Here is a 19,922-nt window from a genome sequence, read left to right as displayed (position 1 = left end):
ATTTCACATTAGAATTAAGAAAATATTTTTCTGTTTCTTAGAAACAAAGATGTGTCTGATCATATTAATTTTAAAAACACAATTAATAAGACTCAACTGATTTTAGATATTATGATGGTAGAGAGAGAGAGAGAGAGAGAGAGAGAGAGAGAGAAATTGTATCATTTATCACATGCACATAAGATGAGGTACAAAATGAAATTAATGAGGAGCAGTTGTAGTTATGTAAGGCTGCTGCATCTCCAAAGGTCTAATAATTTAACTTTCAAGCTTGGGACATTGGGCCATCCTCAACCTCTATGTAAATTAGGATTCCCCTTCCATGCCTTTGAAAGGCTGTCCACACTAACATATCTTCATTTTATAAACAATTTTTTTTTATAAATATGTATATTTTTTACATCTAATTTTAATCTCTTAAAGATTAAGGGAATATTTGATTTTTTTTTTTAGAGAAATAATAAGAAAAAAATGATTTTCTTACGTTAGAAATTTAAAAAATGTAAAATAATTATTGGGAATGTGGAAATTTAGAAAATAAAAGATTTAGCTTTTGTTGAAATGTGGAAATGAAAATGGGAAAGAAAGAAGGTGAAGGTGAGGGTGTAGAAACTAGAAAGGCTTTGGGTCCATACCATACATAGCTGGAGAATTGAATTCAAGTCAACACAATACCCAGACTTTTAGGCATCACCTATTCGCCATTCTCCCTGCCCCCCCTCCCTCCATGTCAGTGCCTGAAAGCAGTTCCTAGGTTTTCTAAACATTACCCTCCTCTCTCTCTCTCTCTCTCTCTCTCTCTCTCTCTCTCTCTCTCTCTCTCAAGATTAGGCCTTGACTGGACAGCATTGACCACAAGTCTTGAGGCTTGACTTAAGGTCTTATCTTTGGAATAAACAATGTCAAAAAGCTAGTGCAGAGGCCACACCCCACCCCCACATCCATGCAGCAAAAGCCTTACCATGAAGTTTCCTTTTCCTTTTCCTTTTCCTTTTCCCCTTTTTTCTTTTTTTCTTTTTTATTTTTTTATTTTTTTGTCAGATGCTTTCATAAATGATTAGATTATGGGAATAAATTTGTAATTTTTTTTCTTTTTTATATAATATTATAATTTACCCCATTCTCATTTTTTTCTCTCATTTCTGTTCATGCCCATCCTAAATATTAAGGGGTAATCTTAATCTGGATGAGGATAATGCCATAACTATAGTGAATTTAATGTCTACTAAATAATATTAATTAAAAAGACAAGTCGTAATTGAATTTTCTTTTGCCGCAATAGTGACGTGGAGAGTATGACATATTTTATCCTTTTCAAAGTAGCACGTGGATAGTTCTAGAATATGCCAATGAACTCACTTTGACTAATCATTAACATGACGTGGCCCAAATCCATAATTTGTAGTACTAGAATGGGCAAAAAAAAAAACAAGTTGGCTACTGTCTGGGGGTTTAGAGACAGTGTGTGATAGGAAAAACACAAGGAAGAAAAAATTAAAGGAAAAAACATGGCTCATGATTTATTTACTCAGTCAACAAAGATTCAGAAAGCTAAGCAGGAGGGAAGTAGAGGGCATTTTCAGTGAAGACAAAGCAGCCTATGGAACACATCTGGGAAAGTTGTTGTAAGCTTGGAAACTAAGTCTGAATTTGATTAGCTTTAACATCCATGACTACATGCTGCCAGAAATGCAGGTCCTCGCAAGAACATGGAGGATTCAATAATAATGTTAGCATTGATACAAGGAATGGAAAGGGCCTATTTTTACAGAATGAAGTAATGGATGATCAGCTTATTGTCTTAGCCACAACTGATACTCTGATCCTTTATCCACAAACTTTTGCCAGCTCCCGTCCAAGTCATTTTCCTTTGAAGGGTTCCAATCAAAATGTCCAATCTTCATTACCAGCGCATCCTCGATCCTTGCAACATAACCTTCGTTGTTCGCGTGGTATATCTTCACAGAACTCCGGCAATGAATGCCAGCCCTTCTTCGGGCTTCAATTAACTCAGTTATGACATCTCGGAGGCCAAAATCATAGAAATGATCATAAAATACTACAGGCTGCAAAACGAAAACACACGAAAATATAACTTGCTGTGGCTCATAAAATATTAAGCATTCATCCTCCTATATCTCAATTGTGTTGCCTGCCTATTGGCAAGTTCTAGGAGTCAAGCATCCAAAGCCTGAGTGAAGTTATCTTAGACTAGTCTATCCTGGAAAAAGGAAAGGAAACAAAACTAGGGGAATATGGAAAATTTAAGTAGCTAGTTTTCAGTGGTGCACATCTCTAGGGACAAATGAAAGGAGCTATTTAAAATAAGCAAGTTTAGAAAATGAGAGCAGTTTTCTCCAGCACACATAGGATTAAGTCTCAGAAAAGGTTGGTCTACTCCATCATTGAGTAGCTTATTTTGATAGCTCTTGAAATTGGTAGCAGCAGATCCACCAGGAAAGCTTCAAGTCCATGAATTTCAGGATTCATCCATTGCTAGGTTAAACTGCCTAAGTAGGGTAACATTTAAATAGAAGCACCTAAGCAGCTAAGTGACAGTTTATTCTCAACATTTAAAGAGCAGTGGACTATAGGAGATGAATGTGCAAAGTGAAGATATAGCTTTGGCACCTATTACTAAAAACAACTTCCAATAAGAGTGAGAGAGAGAGAGATTTCACTGTCCAAACATGGGAAATTGAAATAGTGGGAGTCCTACAGAAAAATCTTCTGGACCTACTTCTGTAGGAACCTAAAACAAAATTGCAAGAAAATTTTAGTAGCTTCAGTGAGAAATTACCGTTCCAGGATGGGTTAAAATGTATGCATATCCCTGTGTAAGCTTATCTCGTGGAAATGGCCAATGACCCTGAAATAAAACACAAATGTTACAAGTTAGTCTCATCCTTCGAGCTTCATTGCTACATTAGTTTGACATGGACATGAGTAAGCAAAACAGGTACTGATTATTGAGTTAAGAAAAATTGGGTGGGCTTGTTTCCATTCTTGATGCATAAGGTGCCAGCAGACAAGCAGGCACATTGGAGCTGTGATAGGGCTTGTTGCAAATAGTTACATGTCAGGTGCTCCAGTGGGTCCTCTCTAATTATTTAGTCTTATAATCTGATCAATATCTTGATCTTAATAAATCTAATATTAGTAAGTAATCTGATAACTCACTGAATATCCATCTGAACAAATGGCTCGATCAATGAGCAGGTATGATAGTTTTTAAGACTCATAAACTGACATGGACTGAAAGTTAGCCAGACAAGGTTGGCTCAGTAATTTAGTCCAGTAACTGGAATAATATAACTATAGAAATAATAAAATATAACTTACTTGATCTGCATTTTATTCATAAACTGCTAACCTGGCTCAACCTGACCATGTTTTATGGTTAGCTAAATTGACTGCTACTTCAGTTCTAGCTAAATTGACTGCTCCTTCAGCCGAGTTTGTAGACTAGAAGTTTCTATTAACCATAACCAAAACCAAAACTTGAAAAAGTTGAATTTCTTGATTCAGCTTCTTGTAAAGTTATAGTATAGTACTGGGGTGTGTTAATCCTGGTGCAAGATACTCTACATGGCAATTAGGCTCATGTAAAGCAAAAGCAGGAGTTTTAATAATTACTAGAATATCACATCATCCACAGGCATTCCTCGTGTATCACAAGACAGATACGCATATGCAGAAAGATATGGTAAAAAGATACAATTTGAACAAGTATGCTGTCAATAATAAAGGACAGTCATAACACATGTGTATACACAGTGAGAGAACTATTCAATGAGCATCAAGTGTGGATAACTCCTTACACACCATTGGAACCCTAAAAAGGTAGTTGGAGAAAATTCATTACAAAATGATAAAGAAGTGGCCTCTTTTGTCTGTGCTAACTGGCTGCTAAGGAGCTTGGCACCAGTGGTCAAATGGAGTAGTTGACTGGGAATTTAGTATCTTATATGACTCTGGATAATGGCCCCACTGTTTCTTTATTGGAAATTAGACGCAATATAAAAATTTTTATTCATAAGGATGTTTTCAGTGTTTAAAGGGACAAGTGTATTATGCCTAACCTGAAGCAAAAGCACAAAAGCAATCTAAATCAGTGGCACAAATGCAATCTAACAAGCCATATCCCAAATCAATCGCATCATTTTATAAAGGGAAAAAACTGTAACACATGAAGTTCTTAACCGCTGTATGGATGTACTTGACCATACAGAAGATAGTAATTTGGTCAAGCAAGAAGCTCTTACAAGAATCATTCTAATTTATCAATACATACCCTAGATAAAGTGAGTGTGTGTGTGTGTATGTGCATGTGCGTGATAGAGAGAGAGAGAGAGAGAGAGAGAACCTGTGTTGACCCAGTATCATGGTTTTCCAAAAATGTGACAGCGCGTGAAGGCCACCATCCCACTACTCCTGTTGGTTTTCCTTGAGGATCTATCAACCTCCAATATTGATTATGCAAAGCATAATGGAGTATCCCCTGGAAAAGAATAACATAGGTGAGTTTGATTTTGGAAAGAAATTATGTAGCAAGGTAACATGAATTAGTATCATCAACTCACTAAACACAAACAACAATATGACGTTCAATTCAATGAGGCAAATGGGATACAAATGAGGTTTAAACATATTGAACCATTAGCTTAAATAGTCAGCTTCAATGATCATTATAGTACTTAAGGACCTACAGACCTGTCAATAGTTGACAACATCTCATAATAGACAACAATCTCATTGAATCAACCTGAATGCTCGAAAAAGCCTTATGTGAATTATTAGATTTGGCTGCACTATCTTGGTCTGAATTCCATTGCATGTAATACCCTCTTTTCTATTAAATCATACACTAACATATTTGTTCTTTGTACTTTAACTCATGCCCTTTTTTGGTCTTTCCTTAGTCATAGAACATTTAATTTTCATATTACACTTCATCAGTGGAGATTGATCAAAAATCTAAATTATGAAACCATCTTAACTGACTTTCCTGTCCCTCACTGGGGCTATCTATGCTTTCTCGTAGATGTATCTAATGCTGTACTTCCTTGATTTGCCACTCATCCATTCTAAAAACACCTAAGCTCATTATACAAAGCTTCACAAGATGAGTGGATGATGATTACCACTGCACAAAGGGACTGTGCTGTGGTTTGAACTGAGGCTTGAGCTAAATCTGTTTTTGGAATTCTGGGTCAAATAGAAATGGTCAATAAACAATTTGACCGGCTGGATCATTCAATTTCCATATCACCATCAAGCTTGACAAATCATAGATGGTTAGTCCAAGGTTTCATAAACCAATTTTGATAATAACAAAACAAGGGATTATAATTTAATCTTGTGTTTTGAGTTTGCTTGATCAGGATAGATATTGAAAGATATTATTTTTTCGGAAGCTCAAAATTTCAAGTCAATTCATCAAGGAGGACCTCAACCAAAATTAATTTTCAGCGCTTAAATGTAAAGTTCGGTCAAGGTGCATTAAGTTAGGACTTGTTTTGTTAGACAACAAATTTTCCTAAAAGCTTAAGGTTATAGAATTTGGGCTCATAATGAAAATCATGCTCTCCATTACCTTCCCTCACATGTAACCTCCATTTTTGGGCTTACACGTGGGCTCAATAATTGGGGAAATGAAACATGTGGTGGTGAGGTTTGAATCTTGACCTCCTGTCAAACAAAGTTATGATATCATGTTGAACAACCAATTTTAGCTTATAGGATTTGAGCCCACATTGTATATCATGCACTATAAAACTATACATAAAAATGACCTTTAAAATTACAAAATTGGATGTAGTGATTCCATTATCAAAATTGATGAAACCTACCATATTTCCAAGTTTCTTTAAAGATAAAGTGATTTCCATATTTACGCAAAAGTGTTACAACTAGCCAGGACTTAAATTTTATCATATGAAAGCACAAAACTACTCAAACAATTGCATCAATGGAGGCAGTTAACTGGCTGATCAATTGTCCCTTGGTTGACAAAGTGCAGTGTTGAAGCAAACTGTCAATGGCTGACAATTAATCTACAGGTCGATTACTTGGTTAACCAATTGAGCAATTGGCTCATAGGTTGAGCAACCGATTGACCAATCGGTTCCCAATGCTAACGACTAGTTTCCTAGTCAACCAATAAGGCGACTAGTTTTGTGAGAACTTGTTTTTAATGGTTAGTGTGTGCAATCATTACCTGTTTAAAGCTCATAAACCTCATTTATGAGTTTGTCAACTATTGCATATCAATCTTATCATTCATAAAAGAGCTCTGACTCCTTGAGTGCATTTATTTCGAAACTTGCAAATACTAATTAGCGCAACTTGATAAATTATTGAATGAATATTCTTATATAATGCAAGGGTATTTATACGGGGTACACAAGGCTATTTTAGGATAGCAACTATATAAAATACTCAACAACTATACAAAATAAATCACAACTAATTGACCACTACACAACTGATTGTACTCACAGCTATATACAATTGTACCTACAATTATACATAGCTGAACCAGGTATAATTGTACACAACTAAACCCATAACTGACTCTCCCCCTCAAGTTGGTGCATGGATATCACACATGCCCAACTTGGATAATGATGCATAGAATGGACCACTAATAACATCATGAGTCATAATATCCGTCAACTGATCTGCACTCTTTATGTAAGGGACCTTTATTATGCCAAAATCTAGGTTATGCTTGATGTAGTTCTTGTCAAGTTCAATATGCTTAGTTTGATCGTGTTGTACCAATTATTTGCAATCTAAGTAGCTATTGTGTTATCACAAAAGAGCACCATAGGCTTCTTGGGAACAAACCTAAGCTCACTTAAGAAAATTCGTAGCTAAGTAAGTTTCGTAGTTGCATGATGGAGTGCATGGTATTCATCTTTTGCACTAGACAATGAGACCACATTTTGTTTCTTACTCCTCCAAGTCACCAAATTTCCTCCCACAAATGACACATACCCTTAAGTAGACTTTCTATCCAATCTGGATCCAGCAAAGTCAGAGTCTGTGTAACCCTTAATATCTAGATGTTTGTGTTTGGAGAACATAAGACCTTTGCTTGGAAAGGACTTCAGATAGGTCAGGATACGATTTACTACATTCATGTATCAATCACTTGGATTATGCATGAATTGACTTACAACACTAATTGCATATGACAAGTCATGCCTAGTGTGAATTAGATGGATTAATTTTCTCACTAGTCTCTAATATCTTTCTTTGTTCGTTGGAATCTGAACAAGGTAGATGGACAAGCCATGATTTATCTTAATGGAAGTATCTACAAGTTCGCAAACAGAGTTACCAGTTTCAACCAAGAGATCTAATGTATACTTCCGTTGTGAGAGGAAGAGTCCTTGCTTGGACCAAAACACCTCAATACCTACGAAGTATTTTAAAGCACCCAAGCCCTTCATTTCAAATTCCTTGGCCAAATAGCTCCAAAGCTTCTCTATTTTTGTAGAGTTACTATTTGTAACAATCATGTCATCAACGTAAACAATAAGCAAAGTAATGTCATCACCATCTCTCTTATAGAATAGAGTGTGATTTGTCATCACTTGTTTAAAACCATACTCCTTCATTGAGTAGCTCAACCTGTCAAACCATGTCCTTGGCGATTACTTCAATCCATACAAAGCCTTTTTTAGTTTGCATACCTTACCCCCTTTTGGTGAAAACCCCAAAAAGGGGTCCATGTACACCCCCTCTAATATATCACAATGAAGAAAAGCATTTTGACATCAAATTGTCTCAATGGCCAGTCTAGATTGACCGCAAGAGAGATTATGACTCTAATAGTGTTCATTTTAGCCACAAGAGCAAAGGTCTCTTGATAGTCAATTCCATAAGTCTGAGTGTATCCCTTGGAAACTAGTTTGTACTTGTAAGTTGTCCCATCTGACTTACACTTTACTAAAAACACCCACTTACATCCCACTGTTTTCTTTTCCTAAGGGAGCTCGACCATCTCCCAAGAAAAGTTCTTCTGAAGAGCCTTCATTTCTTCTACCATAACAGACTTCCACTTAGGATCTTCAAGGGCTTCCTAAAAATGACTGGGAATAGGCATAAAGGATAACTGAAGAGTAAAAGCAAAGTGAGTCTTAGATAGGCAATGATAAGAGACAAAATCAGAAGTGAGATAGACAACATTAGAGGATGATTTTGAGAAACCTAACCTATCAGGTTCTTTACGATCACGAAGAGAATATCGCCTACCTTGTTCATCATTGTGTGGATTCAAGGTAGCAGTTTCGGAAGTTAAAGGTGAAGGAACATGTACCTCATGATTAGTCTCAAAATAGTCATCCAATGGTATGGTAGTATCATCAAGAGGAGTATTGGAGCTTAGAGGGGGTATGACAGTAGCATCTTTGTTCTTTCTCATATAAACTTGTTGAAATAATCTGGCTGGTCTTTCATCCCTTCTTTCCTCAAATGCAAACTTATTTGCTATAGGGTTGACAGTATCAAAAGACTATCCCTTTCCCAAATCAATTGAATCCTCACCCTGACCTGAAATCCATAACCGTTTCTTTTCTAACCATAACCTTTCATCTTCTTTACTACTAATAAATCCTTTAAGAGGAACCAGAGACACATTCCCAGAAAAATAAGACTCATCTTCATAGAATTAAACATCTATGACATGGTATTTGCTTGTAGGACGATGAAAGCATTTACAACCCTTTTGGAAATTAGAGTAACTAAGAAAGACACATTTAAGAGAACGAGGATCAAGCTTATCCCTTTGATGGGAGTGCATTTGAACACAACAAATACAACAAAAAACTTTAGGACAAAGATTCAAAGCAGAAGGAATAGAGTGAAATCGTGATAACATTCACAAAGAAGTTTGATAATTAATGGCATGAACTAGCATTCGGTTGATGAGAAAGAGAATAGTCATGACAGTCTCAGCCTAAAAATGTTTTGGAACATGCATAGTAAAGTATAAAGCTCGAGCCACCTTTAGAATGTGGCAGTTTTTATGTTCTGCTTTGTCATTCTGTTGTGGTGTGTATGTACACATTGTCTAGTGGAGGATTCCATTTTCTTTGAATAAATCAGTAAGTGATGGATTTACAAACTCACGAACATTATCAAAGTGAAAAACTTTAACCTGAGGATTAAATTGTGTGATAATCATTTTGGAAAATTGAGGAATAGCATATAGAACATTATTATTAGACTTAAGCAAGTAAACCCACTCACCTTAGTACAATCATCAATAAAAGACACAAAGTATTTATGACAGAAGGACTAGAAAAAGGACCCCAAACATCAGTAAAAACACGGGTAAAAGGAATCAGACTTTTCTTGAGACTTACTTTGAAAGGCATTCGATATTTTTTGCATAAATGCATTGTTCACACCTTAAACCACAAATGAAATATTTCAAAACAATTGAGGAAATAAATGTTCCAAATAAGCAAAAGATAGGTGACCTAATCGGCAATGCCATAAAAGAATCTTTTCTCTATCAGACGTCTCTCTTGCCACTTGAAAAACACGATTAGATTCAACTTGTAACTCCCTTAACCCCTCCAATTAGTAAAAACCTCCTCTTTCCTTACCTGTATCAATCATCCTCTTTGTAAGATTGTCTTAAAGCACACAATGAGTAGAATGGAAGGTTACAGAACAATTAAGATATTTCGTAATTTTGCTAATAGAAACAAGACTATTAGAGAGACTAGGCGCAAGTAAAACAAAGGACATGGAGAGTGTGAGGGAAAGTGAGACATTCCTGTCTCCTGAAATTGGCATAGGAGTGCCATTAGCAACTTGAACAGACTTAACAGGTGAGGACATTAGAGGGTTAAATAGGGAAGAATGACTAGTCATATGATTAGTGGCCCCCTGAATCAATAACTCAAGTGTTAGAGGCAATAGAAATAAGGACCAAACTATAATTACCTTCTTGAGAAGATAATTGAGAAACCTGACTAGCAGATGCTGGAGGAATAGCATAGCAACTGAAGCTGCTTTCTTATTCTTCCTTTCAGCTTGTTTAAGCTTGTACCACTCTAGATAGCCATGTTTCTTCCAACAAACATCTACTATATGTTTGGTGCTATTATAGTGAGTGCAGGAGCAAGAATAAGAGTCAGTAAGAGTAAAAGGTGTTGGTTGTGTGTTATTCTTATGGACAACCATTGCGGAAGTCTCAGAGTGATCTTTTGTTCCCATGGTGACTTGCCTTTGTGCTCCACAATAGACTAGTGAATAGGCTTTCTCTAGACTTGGTAAAGGAAAGGTGGCCAAAACACGACCACTAACTTGATCCAAATTATGATCAAGCCCTATAAGAAATATGTAAACCCAATCTTTAGCAGTACACTTTCTTTGTTTCTCAATATCAACTACACACGTCATATCATTGTGATGTAGGACAACCCTAGGATGGTTGCCTACACTCAAGGATAGATGGATTAGGGTTTTATTTTTTGGGTGTAAAGAGAGGAACAAGGATGAATTTTATGGTAGAGAAAATTATAAGATAAGAAATAGAAAGAAAGAAGGAACAATGAAGAAAATATGGAAAACCTTAGAGTCTCACTAAGGCCTTCTAGGAGTCTCACCTAGAAGAAAATCAATGGAGTCTCACCATTGAGGGTTGCAACCTTGCAATGAAATAAAATACAATATTATTAATATCAATTCATCCCTTTGATTTGCATTGATTAGCCTATTTATAGGCTTCTCTAAGAATCTAAAGTCTACTAGGACTCTAATAACCTATTATGATTCTAATTCTAATTATAACATTCAAAGTCTACTAGGACTCTAACAACCTATCATGACTCAAATTCTAATTATATTATAACTCAACTAGTTAATCTTAATTAGACTCCAACAAATACCAATCCTAATTCAATTCTAATTAATATTAATCCTACTTAAAGTTTACTTAGGTCTTCCTTTTTCTCCTTGAATAAACTTTAAAAGGTTTTCCCCCATCAATTCCCCTCGGCTTGAAAAAACTCAGCTTCGACGAGTTAGATGTTTGATACAATTCATAGAGATCGGGGTTAAGCTTCTGAAAATCCGTTGTCATAATCCATGTATTTTTAGAATGTGGTTTGCCTTGCCATTTCACCAAAAATTTGTGGTATCCACCTTGTTGAGTAGACATAAGTTGATCATCAAGAACATACTCGATCTCAGAATGTGGGCTAAGAGTAGGTGGTAATTGAAAATCCAACTCTTCACTTACATTGTTGTGATGGCCATGGTAAATACACAAATCTTCCACATTAAATATTGGACTAAAATGCAAGTCTAAAGGAAGCTCTAACAAATAAGCATTCTCACCCAACCACTTTAGTACCCGAAATGGACCCATTTTCTTAGCTTGAAGCTTTTGATATGTGCTCGGATGAAATCTTTCTGGACGTAGATGAACCATCACTAGATCACCTTCTTGAAACTAAATATATCTTCGATGTGCATCTACTGCCTCTTTATAATTCTCATTGTTGATTTTGATTTTTTCTCGTACCTTTTTATATATATCTCGTATATAACATGCAAATGCATCACCATCTTGGCTAGTGTGGACAGAAGTAGGTAATGTTATAAGATCAACAAGTTACTTAGGTTTCAGCCTGTATGCCACTTCAAAAAATGAGTACCCAATAGTACGATTAGTGGAGCTGTTGAAAGCAAACTCGGCTTATGGTAAGACATTGTCCCAATTTCTCAACTAATCTCTCACAATGCATCTCAAAAGATTACCAAGGCTGCGATTAACAACTTCTGTTTGCTCATCAATTTGAGGATGAAAAGAACTTGAAAATTTTAATTGAGTACCTAGTTTGGCCCACAAGGTTTTCCAAAAATAGCTCATGAACTTGACATCATGATCAGAAACAATGGATTGTAGTAATCCATGCAATCGAACTACTTCTGTAAAGAACAAGATAGCAACATAAGAAAGATCTGAAGCCTTCCTACATGGAATAAAATATGTCATTTTGGAAAATCTGTCAACCACAACAAATATAGAATCAAAGCCCCGTTGTGTCCTTGGTAATCCAAGTACAAAATCCATGCTCAAGCCTTCCTAAGGTTTGGATGGAATTGCTAATGGTGTATATAACCCTGTATTTTGCTTTGAACCTTTTCCTACTTGACATGCTCGACATTGTTTGATAACCTTCCAAACATCCTTCTTTAAGCTAGGCCGAAAGAAGCAATCTTCCACCAAAGCAATGGTCTTATCTCATCCAGTCCACCTATTCCGCCACCATGAAGTTTCCATATGACATGATCATGTAGGGAAGTCCTTGGTAAGCATAAACGATTTTTATAAAACAAGTACCCTTCTAAAATCTGGAATTCAATACGTGTGTGTTGCTTTTGAACCACTCAAACGAGAGGAATAAACATCTCCAAAATCAGCATCATTGTCATAGCAATGCATTAATTCTTCAAATCCAATTGTAGTGGCCGACATGTTTACGAAGAGAAGGGTCTTCCTACTAAGGGCATCAACTACTTTATTTTCAATTCCTACATAATGCTTTAAATTGAAGGTAAATAGTTGAAGAAAACTACTCCATTTTACATGTCGAGAGTTAAGCTTCTTTTGAGAATTAAGATATCGCAAGGCTTCATGATCAGAATACAAAACAAATTCCTTGTAACTAAGATAATGTTGCCAATGCCTAATTGCTTGCACCACCGCATTGAATTCAAGATCATATGTGGAGTATTTTTTCTTTGCCCCATTGAGCTTTTCACTAAAGAAAGTCACAGAATGTCCCTCTTGGCTAAGAACTGCTCCAATTCCCACATGGGAAGCATTACAAGCCACCTCAAATACTTTCTCAAAGTTTGGTAGACATAGGATAGGAGGGTTCACCATATTGGATTTGATTTCTTCAAATGCCTTGTTGGTCGCCTTGGTCCAAATAAATAAGCCAGGTTTCATGCATTTAGTGATTGGGACCATAATAGAGCTGAAATTTTGAATAAATCGTCGATAGAATGTAGCCATTCCATGGAAGTTTCGCACCTCATGGATATTTGTTGGTACTGGCCAATCAATAATAGCTTTGATCTTCTCCGGATCTATTTCAACACCTTTAGAAGACACAACAAAGCCTAGAAATACAACACTAGGGCTCATGAAAATACATTTTTTCAAATTAATGTAAAATTTTCAGCCCTAAGAGTGCGCATTACTTGCTTCAAGTGTTCCTCATGATCTTCACAAGATCGACTATAGATAAGAATATCATCAAAATAGACAACAACAAACCGTCCAATAAAAGGTTTCAATACCTGCATCATAACCCGCATAAAGGTACTTGGAGCATTGATTAGTCCAAACGGCATGACTAACCACTCATACAATCCATCCTTAGTTTTGAAATATGTCTTCCATTCATCCCCTAGTCTAATATGTATTTGATGATATCCACTTCTTAAATTAATCTTTGAGAAGATTACTGATCTAACCATCATATCTAGCATGTCATTAAGTCTTGGAATTGGAAACTGATACTTGATTGTGATTTAATTGATTCCATGATTATCCCCACACATCCTCCATGATCCATCCTTCTTTGGAGTTAGTAGGGTAAGAACTCCACAAGGACTTAGGCTTTCACAAATAAAGCCTTTAGTAAGTAATTCATCAACTTACCTTTTCAATTCCACATGCTTTGTTGGATTCATTCTGTAGGCTGGTAAATTTGGTAATGATGCACCGGGAATCAAATCAATGGTATGTTGTACACCACACATAGGAGGGAGTTGATTAGGAAACTCTGTAGGCCACAAGTCAGAAAAGTCATCAAGGATTTTACGTACGTTTTTTGGATATTCCTTATCTTGCTCTTTAAATTCTTCCACTTCCCGAGCCATTAAAGCAAAAATAACTTTAGTTTCCTTGCTCTCATTTTCAAATTGACACATAGTAAGTACCTTTTTTGGTTGTGCCTCCTCTAACTTCTTAATTGGAGGGACTACTTTCATTGGACGAAGGATCTTCTTATGTTTGTTGTGTATGAGAGCATATGTATTTTCATAGTCGTCATGTTGAACTCTTCTATCAAAGAGCCAAGGTCTTCCAAGTAAAATATGACTTACTTTTATGAGTAAGACCTCACACCATATAGACTTTTCAAAGTCCTTACCAAAAAGGAATGTTACTAAGTAGCGAAAACTTATGGGGATAGAGGTGTCATTAACCCATGCTACTCTGAATGGATTTGGATGTCTCTCTGTTTTAAGGTTTAGCTTCTCAACAAGTTCTTGCGAAGCTATGTTCAAACTACTACCTCCATCAATGATCATGGTGCATAATCTCCCTTGGCAAGAAATACGTGTCTGGAAAATGCTAGTACGTCGCCAATCTTCTTTTCCTTTTACCTTTGGGACAACTAATAAAAGTCGTACTACAAGACTATGTCCTTCCGTCATACCATCATAGTAGTCACATTCTTCACTAACTTCATCTTCATTGTAGGTCTGTTCTTCCTTTGGGTAACTCTCCAATTCAAATTTTGGTTCTTCAACACAAAAGTGTAAACTTTTGGTCGGGCACACAACAGCATAATGGTCATGCCCACCACACTTAAAGCATAAAGGAGTCACGTCTACTTTTCTATCTTCAATACTCATTGAAGTTTTACCCTTGTTGCCATTCTTATGTGCCACATTCAAAGTTTGTTGAGTGTTGCCCCCACCATTCGCATGGTTAGAAGTTCTAAAGCTTAATGTGCTTAAAGGTTTGTTTGTTGTCCTGTTGGAGAAAGTGCTCCCAATTTGTGAACTTAGACCTGGACACCCGAAATTTGAGGCCTCCTTCTATTTTGAGGACTAGTTGATAAACATCATCTATGGTACAAGTGTGTGCAGTTATCATCTCAAGTTGAATCTCCATTCGAAGTCCAGCTTTGTAGCGGGTTGCAAGTTGAGCATTACTTTCCTACACTTGATTTCGAATGCTCAATTCATGGAATTCTTCTGTATATTCTTCAACGGACTTGGTACCTTGTTTAAAGGAAAACAATTTTGTATACATAAGTTGTTCATAATCCGTTGGGAGAAAGTGCTCCTTCATTTTCAACTTCATCTCGTCCCATGTGTTAATAGGTGGTTGGCTAGTTCTATGAACTTGATTCTCAATATTATGCCACCATAGACATGCTGCTCCTTTTAGCTTTGCCTTCACAAAATGAACTTTTCTATTTTTGGGCATTGCATACCAATCAAAGTAATCTTCCATTGACATAATCCAATCAAGAAAAACTGTTGGATTTAGTTTTCCATAAAATTCAGTAACTTCAAGACGTAACTTTTTTGTCACATCATCATCTAGCTCAAAAAGTTTGACCCTTCTTTGATTCCCCATCATAAAATTGTCTTGTTCTTCGCGTGATTGACTTGGCGATTGTCTAAATTGATGAATTGCAATCTCCTCTTCAATTGGTTGTTTTTCTTGACTCTTGTTTAATAACTTCATGATCGCATCAAGTTTGCTATTTAGTTGTATTATAACATCTTGATGGGATTATTGTGTGGCTGAAATTTCCTCCAAGCGTATTGTAGTGGCATCTTGATTGCTAGATTTTTTTTTGGAACTGCCAAGAACTTTGGCTCTAATACAAAAATTGATGTAGGACAACCCTAGGATGGTCGCCTACACTCAAGGGTAGGCGGACTAAGGTTTTATTTTTAGGGCGTAAGGAAAGGAACAAGAAATAAATTTTATGGTAGAGAAAATTATAAGATAAGAAATAAAGAGAAAAAATAAACAATGAAGAAAAGATGGAAAATCTTAGAGTTTCACTAAGGCCTTTTAGGAGTCTCACCTAAAAGAAAATCAATAGAGTCTCACCATTGAGGGTTGCAATCTTACAATGAAAGAAAATACAATATTATTAATATCAATTCATTTCTTTGATTTACATTGATTAGCCTATTTATAGGCTTCTCTAAGAAATCTAAAGTCTACTAGGGCTCTAATAACCTATTATGATTCTAATTCTAATTATAACATCCAAAGTCTACTAAGACTCTAATAATCTATCATAACTCAAATTCTAATTATATTATAACTCAACTAGCTAATCCTAATTAGACTCTAACAAATACCAATCCTAATTCAATTCTAATTAATATTAATCCTACTTGAAGTTTACTTAGGCCTTCCCTTTCCTCCTTGAATAAACTTTAAAAGGCTTTCCCCCATCACATTGGGCCTTCAATAATCAATCTCCATGAATATCAAGTTTAACTTATTGTAGTATTCTGCACGAGGGCAACCACCATGGCATGATTGAAAGCATTTCTTCATCAATGCATATTCTTGAGAAGAGTCAGAGACATCAAAATAGCTCCTCTTGACTGCATCCTAAACCTCCTTAGTCATTCCACATTGCACAAAGTGTGACATCAGGTGATCAATCATGGAAGTCAATACTTGACTAGAGCATTTTTGGCCTCCCATTCATCATGGTTTGGATTATCCTCTACAGGTGCAACCTTCTTTCTTGTGATATATCCCTTCTATCTTCCACCAACAATATACATCTCCAAATTTTGACACCAAACACAATGATTAGCACCATCCAACTTAATAGAAATTGTTGGAGAGGCAGTCTCATGAATGGTCACCATAGATGACTTTTTGCTATCAGAAATATTCACATATGTTTTTGTAGACATTATGTGGTAATGAAGAAGATGAAAAAAAAAAAAAAAAAAAGTGTTGACTAGGCAGCAACGGAAATTCTCTACTTTCACTTTGATACCAACTTGATAAATTACTGAATGATTATTCTCATATATCGCAAGGGTATTCATATAGGGTACAAAAGGCTATTTAGGATAGTCAACTATACAAAATAAATCACAACTAATCGACCATTGCACAACCAGTTGTACACAATTGTATGCACAGCTGTACATAGTTGTACGTATAGCTCTACACAACTAAACTGGGTACAACTGTACACAGTTGAACCCACAACTGACCGTGCATCTTTGAGCCTAGCTACCATTATTACTTGTATTCAATTCCAAGCTAGGTTTTGTACTCTTTAAAATATATTTGTTATATTGCTTTGAGTGTTTTTAACTATTTGAGAGAACACTTAGAAGGTTGTAAAGGTCTATTGGAACCTCAATTACAACACTTGAAGAGCTTTGGTTGAGGAAGTTTTTGGATTAGTCGAAAAGCCTCAAGTCTGGGAAGAAGCTAGAGAGAGTGAATGTAGGCCCTTGTTGAATCACTATAGATCCACGTTTGCATTCTTCTCTATCTCTATCTTACTTCTTTCCTTTTAATTTATTGTAATTGCATTCAAGTTTTATATTTGCATTAAGTTTCTAGAATTATTTAAAATTTGACAAGCACTAAATTCACCATCTTGGGTGTATAATTAGGTTGGATTAGTTTGATTTCACATAGAGTAGATGGTTGGGAAATAGTCAATTTGTATTTAGGCAATATTGTCTTCCTTAATTCCATAAGTTTGAGAAATATAACAGTGTATTATCTTTTAATGTTCAGAATCCTTAGCATTTAGGATTGACAAGTTTAGAGAGATTATATTTTTATTTATTTATATATTCATTTTTTATGAAATGAAGCTGAGGAGGAAAGATCATCTAATTAATGAGGTAAGTATGTAAGCAAAAGAGTGGCAGGAGCTTGGGAATTGGTAACATAGTTTTGACTAGAGCTTGCAAGACACAATTTGTATTGCATTGGGGTAGATGGTATATAAGAAGAATGCTTATCCTAGAAGGTTATCACCTACATAAGTTGACTTCAATCAGTCCTACTCGGAAAGCCTCGCTTGAAATGTGTTCTTTAGGATTTCGGGGACCATTGGAGAATTTTCAACTTGTTAGATATACTTACCTTGATATATGGAAATAATTGATATGTATCTCTACAAATTTACGTCAAAATGCTAATAAAAAAAAGGCACTTTTGATAGAAAAATTATCGCAATCTTCCTGGTTCTCACAATGCTTTCTTCATAAAGGAATAACTTTTTATGGTATAGGAGTATTAGGAATATCTATGGTTCTCATTCTAATGAATGGGATGCTAACATCATTGTCAAGTGGTCACACCATCAATCTTGGAAAGCTATTGCTCAAGTTTTCCACTACTTTCTTTCTTACATTTAATATAAGGGTGGGGTGATTAACAATAACAACTCTGAACTCAGTTCCTCATTCTTTATTTGATTTCAAGGTCTAGGGATTCCCTTTATATTCTTAATACCATACCATTCCTTATTAGATAATTAGAATTTTAACTTCCATTACAATTTAATAGCTCTAAACTCTAGAAGATTGATGAGCTCTCACCTCCTAGGTCTGTTTTTACATTCACTTTTTCTGCTATGTCCTTCTATCTTTAGTGTTAGAGTACATGATATATATTGTGGGCCTAAATCCTAAAAGTTTATGCTTATAGAATTTGGTCCCATAATGCATATCATGTTCTCCAACACCCTCCTTCATATAGAGCCTCCATTTTTGGGCTTATGTGTAAGCTTAATCAATTGGGGAAATAAACATGCGCTGGTGAGGTTTGAACACTTGACCTTACGCCAAATGAGGCTCTAATACCATGTTGGGCCCACAATATATATCATGCACTCTGAAATTCAGATCAGTCCATCTAAGTTCATATAGAGACTAAAGCCCCTTCAAAAGTCAAGGTTTCTGCTTGTTTACTGGCAAATAAAAAGGTTAGCAACTAGGACATGTGGAGAACTTTACATCCTTAGAATTAAAAGCTCCATGTTCCTTATTTGTGTGTGTGTGTGTGTATATGGGTACCAAAGGCATTCCAGATGCAAAACCAGAAAGTACCTTTGTTGTGACATCAAAAGCTGATGAAGTACCATCTGTGGCATTGATCCAGTTAATTATCCTTTGTCGATGAGCATCTGGGTACATGAGTAAATAAAATTATAAATTCAGATAAAACTATGCCTCTGTGTGTGTGTGTTTGTATATGTGAAAACCAAGAGTAAAATATCCAAACACAATAACCATACACCCTAGATCCTCCAGAGTTTGTTTTTACATGATCAAATTTGAGTCAATGCAAGGCTTATTCAGCTTCTTATCTATACAATGTTCCCTTCACCCATGGTCTGGTTGAATTATTGTTTACAAGTGATGTGTAAGAATCTCCCTGATGCTGTCAACCAAGGCAAAATCCATATTCACATAGCTTCTTGGATTACAAAGGTGCCTCTTAACACTGTTGGATCAACCTCCACCTTGAAATTTAGAAATCACCCCCTATGTCAAGCCAAAGTTAGAAAAATGAAGTTCAATAAGTTCTTTTCCCCAAAGTAAGCTGAAATACAGAGGCCTCGTTAGAGCATATTGTCGAGTTGTAAATAGGTTGTAATTGAGTTGTAAATAGAATAGGAGAATTATTTTTAAATCCCTTAAATTGAGGAATTCAGTTAGATAGTTTTCTGATTTAGGAATAAGTTAGTTTCCTATTATGTCTCTTGTTTCATATTTCTTCTCTTGTAATCTTCTATATAAATTGTGTGTATAGTTAATCTAATAAATAGAACTTATTATTTTTCATCCCATATTTCGTGTCATGGTATCAGAGCAATAAGTTTTTAAAACCTGGGCATCATTCTGGCCTTCATTGCCATTTTTTCTAGCCTTCATAGCTGGATTTTTTTTTATTTACATTTTCTTTCTCTACTTTGTTTTGCTCTATTTTCTGAAGGCAAAACAGAGTATTTCACGTGTTCTTTTGCCAGCCTTCATTGCTACTGGTTTTTTGTTTTGCGATCTGCCTTAATTCCCAAGAAATCAGGTTTTTCGTGAAAGATGTCGAAGGTTGCAGAGACGACTACTAC

The 19,922-nt window shown here is 35.8% G+C and overlaps 1 protein-coding gene across 2 annotated transcripts in view; it reads right to left on the bottom strand.

The window, feature by feature from the left end:
* Nucleotides 1-1,620: 1,620 nt before the first annotated feature.
* Nucleotides 1,621-19,922, bottom strand: part of LOC100254959 (uncharacterized) — a 44,578-nt gene continuing 26,276 nt past the window's right edge. For both annotated transcript variants that reach the window (XM_010662324.3, XM_002276836.5), the window contains exons 12-15: nt 18,901-18,977; nt 4,367-4,501; nt 2,801-2,869; nt 1,621-2,066 (exon numbers count right to left, since the gene is read on the bottom strand). In XM_010662324.3, the coding sequence (XP_010660626.1) occupies nt 1,794-2,066; nt 2,801-2,869; nt 4,367-4,501; nt 18,901-18,977 (554 nt within the window). In that variant the 3' untranslated portion in view covers nt 1,621-1,793. The remainder of the gene's footprint in view (nt 2,067-2,800; nt 2,870-4,366; nt 4,502-18,900; nt 18,978-19,922) is intronic.

The sequence above is a fragment of the Vitis vinifera genome, chromosome 14 (genome assembly GCF_030704535.1).
Source record: "Vitis vinifera cultivar Pinot Noir 40024 chromosome 14, ASM3070453v1".
Classification (NCBI taxonomy): Eukaryota; Viridiplantae; Streptophyta; class Magnoliopsida; order Vitales; family Vitaceae; genus Vitis; species Vitis vinifera.
This window is presented reverse-complemented; position numbering and strand designations above follow the sequence as displayed.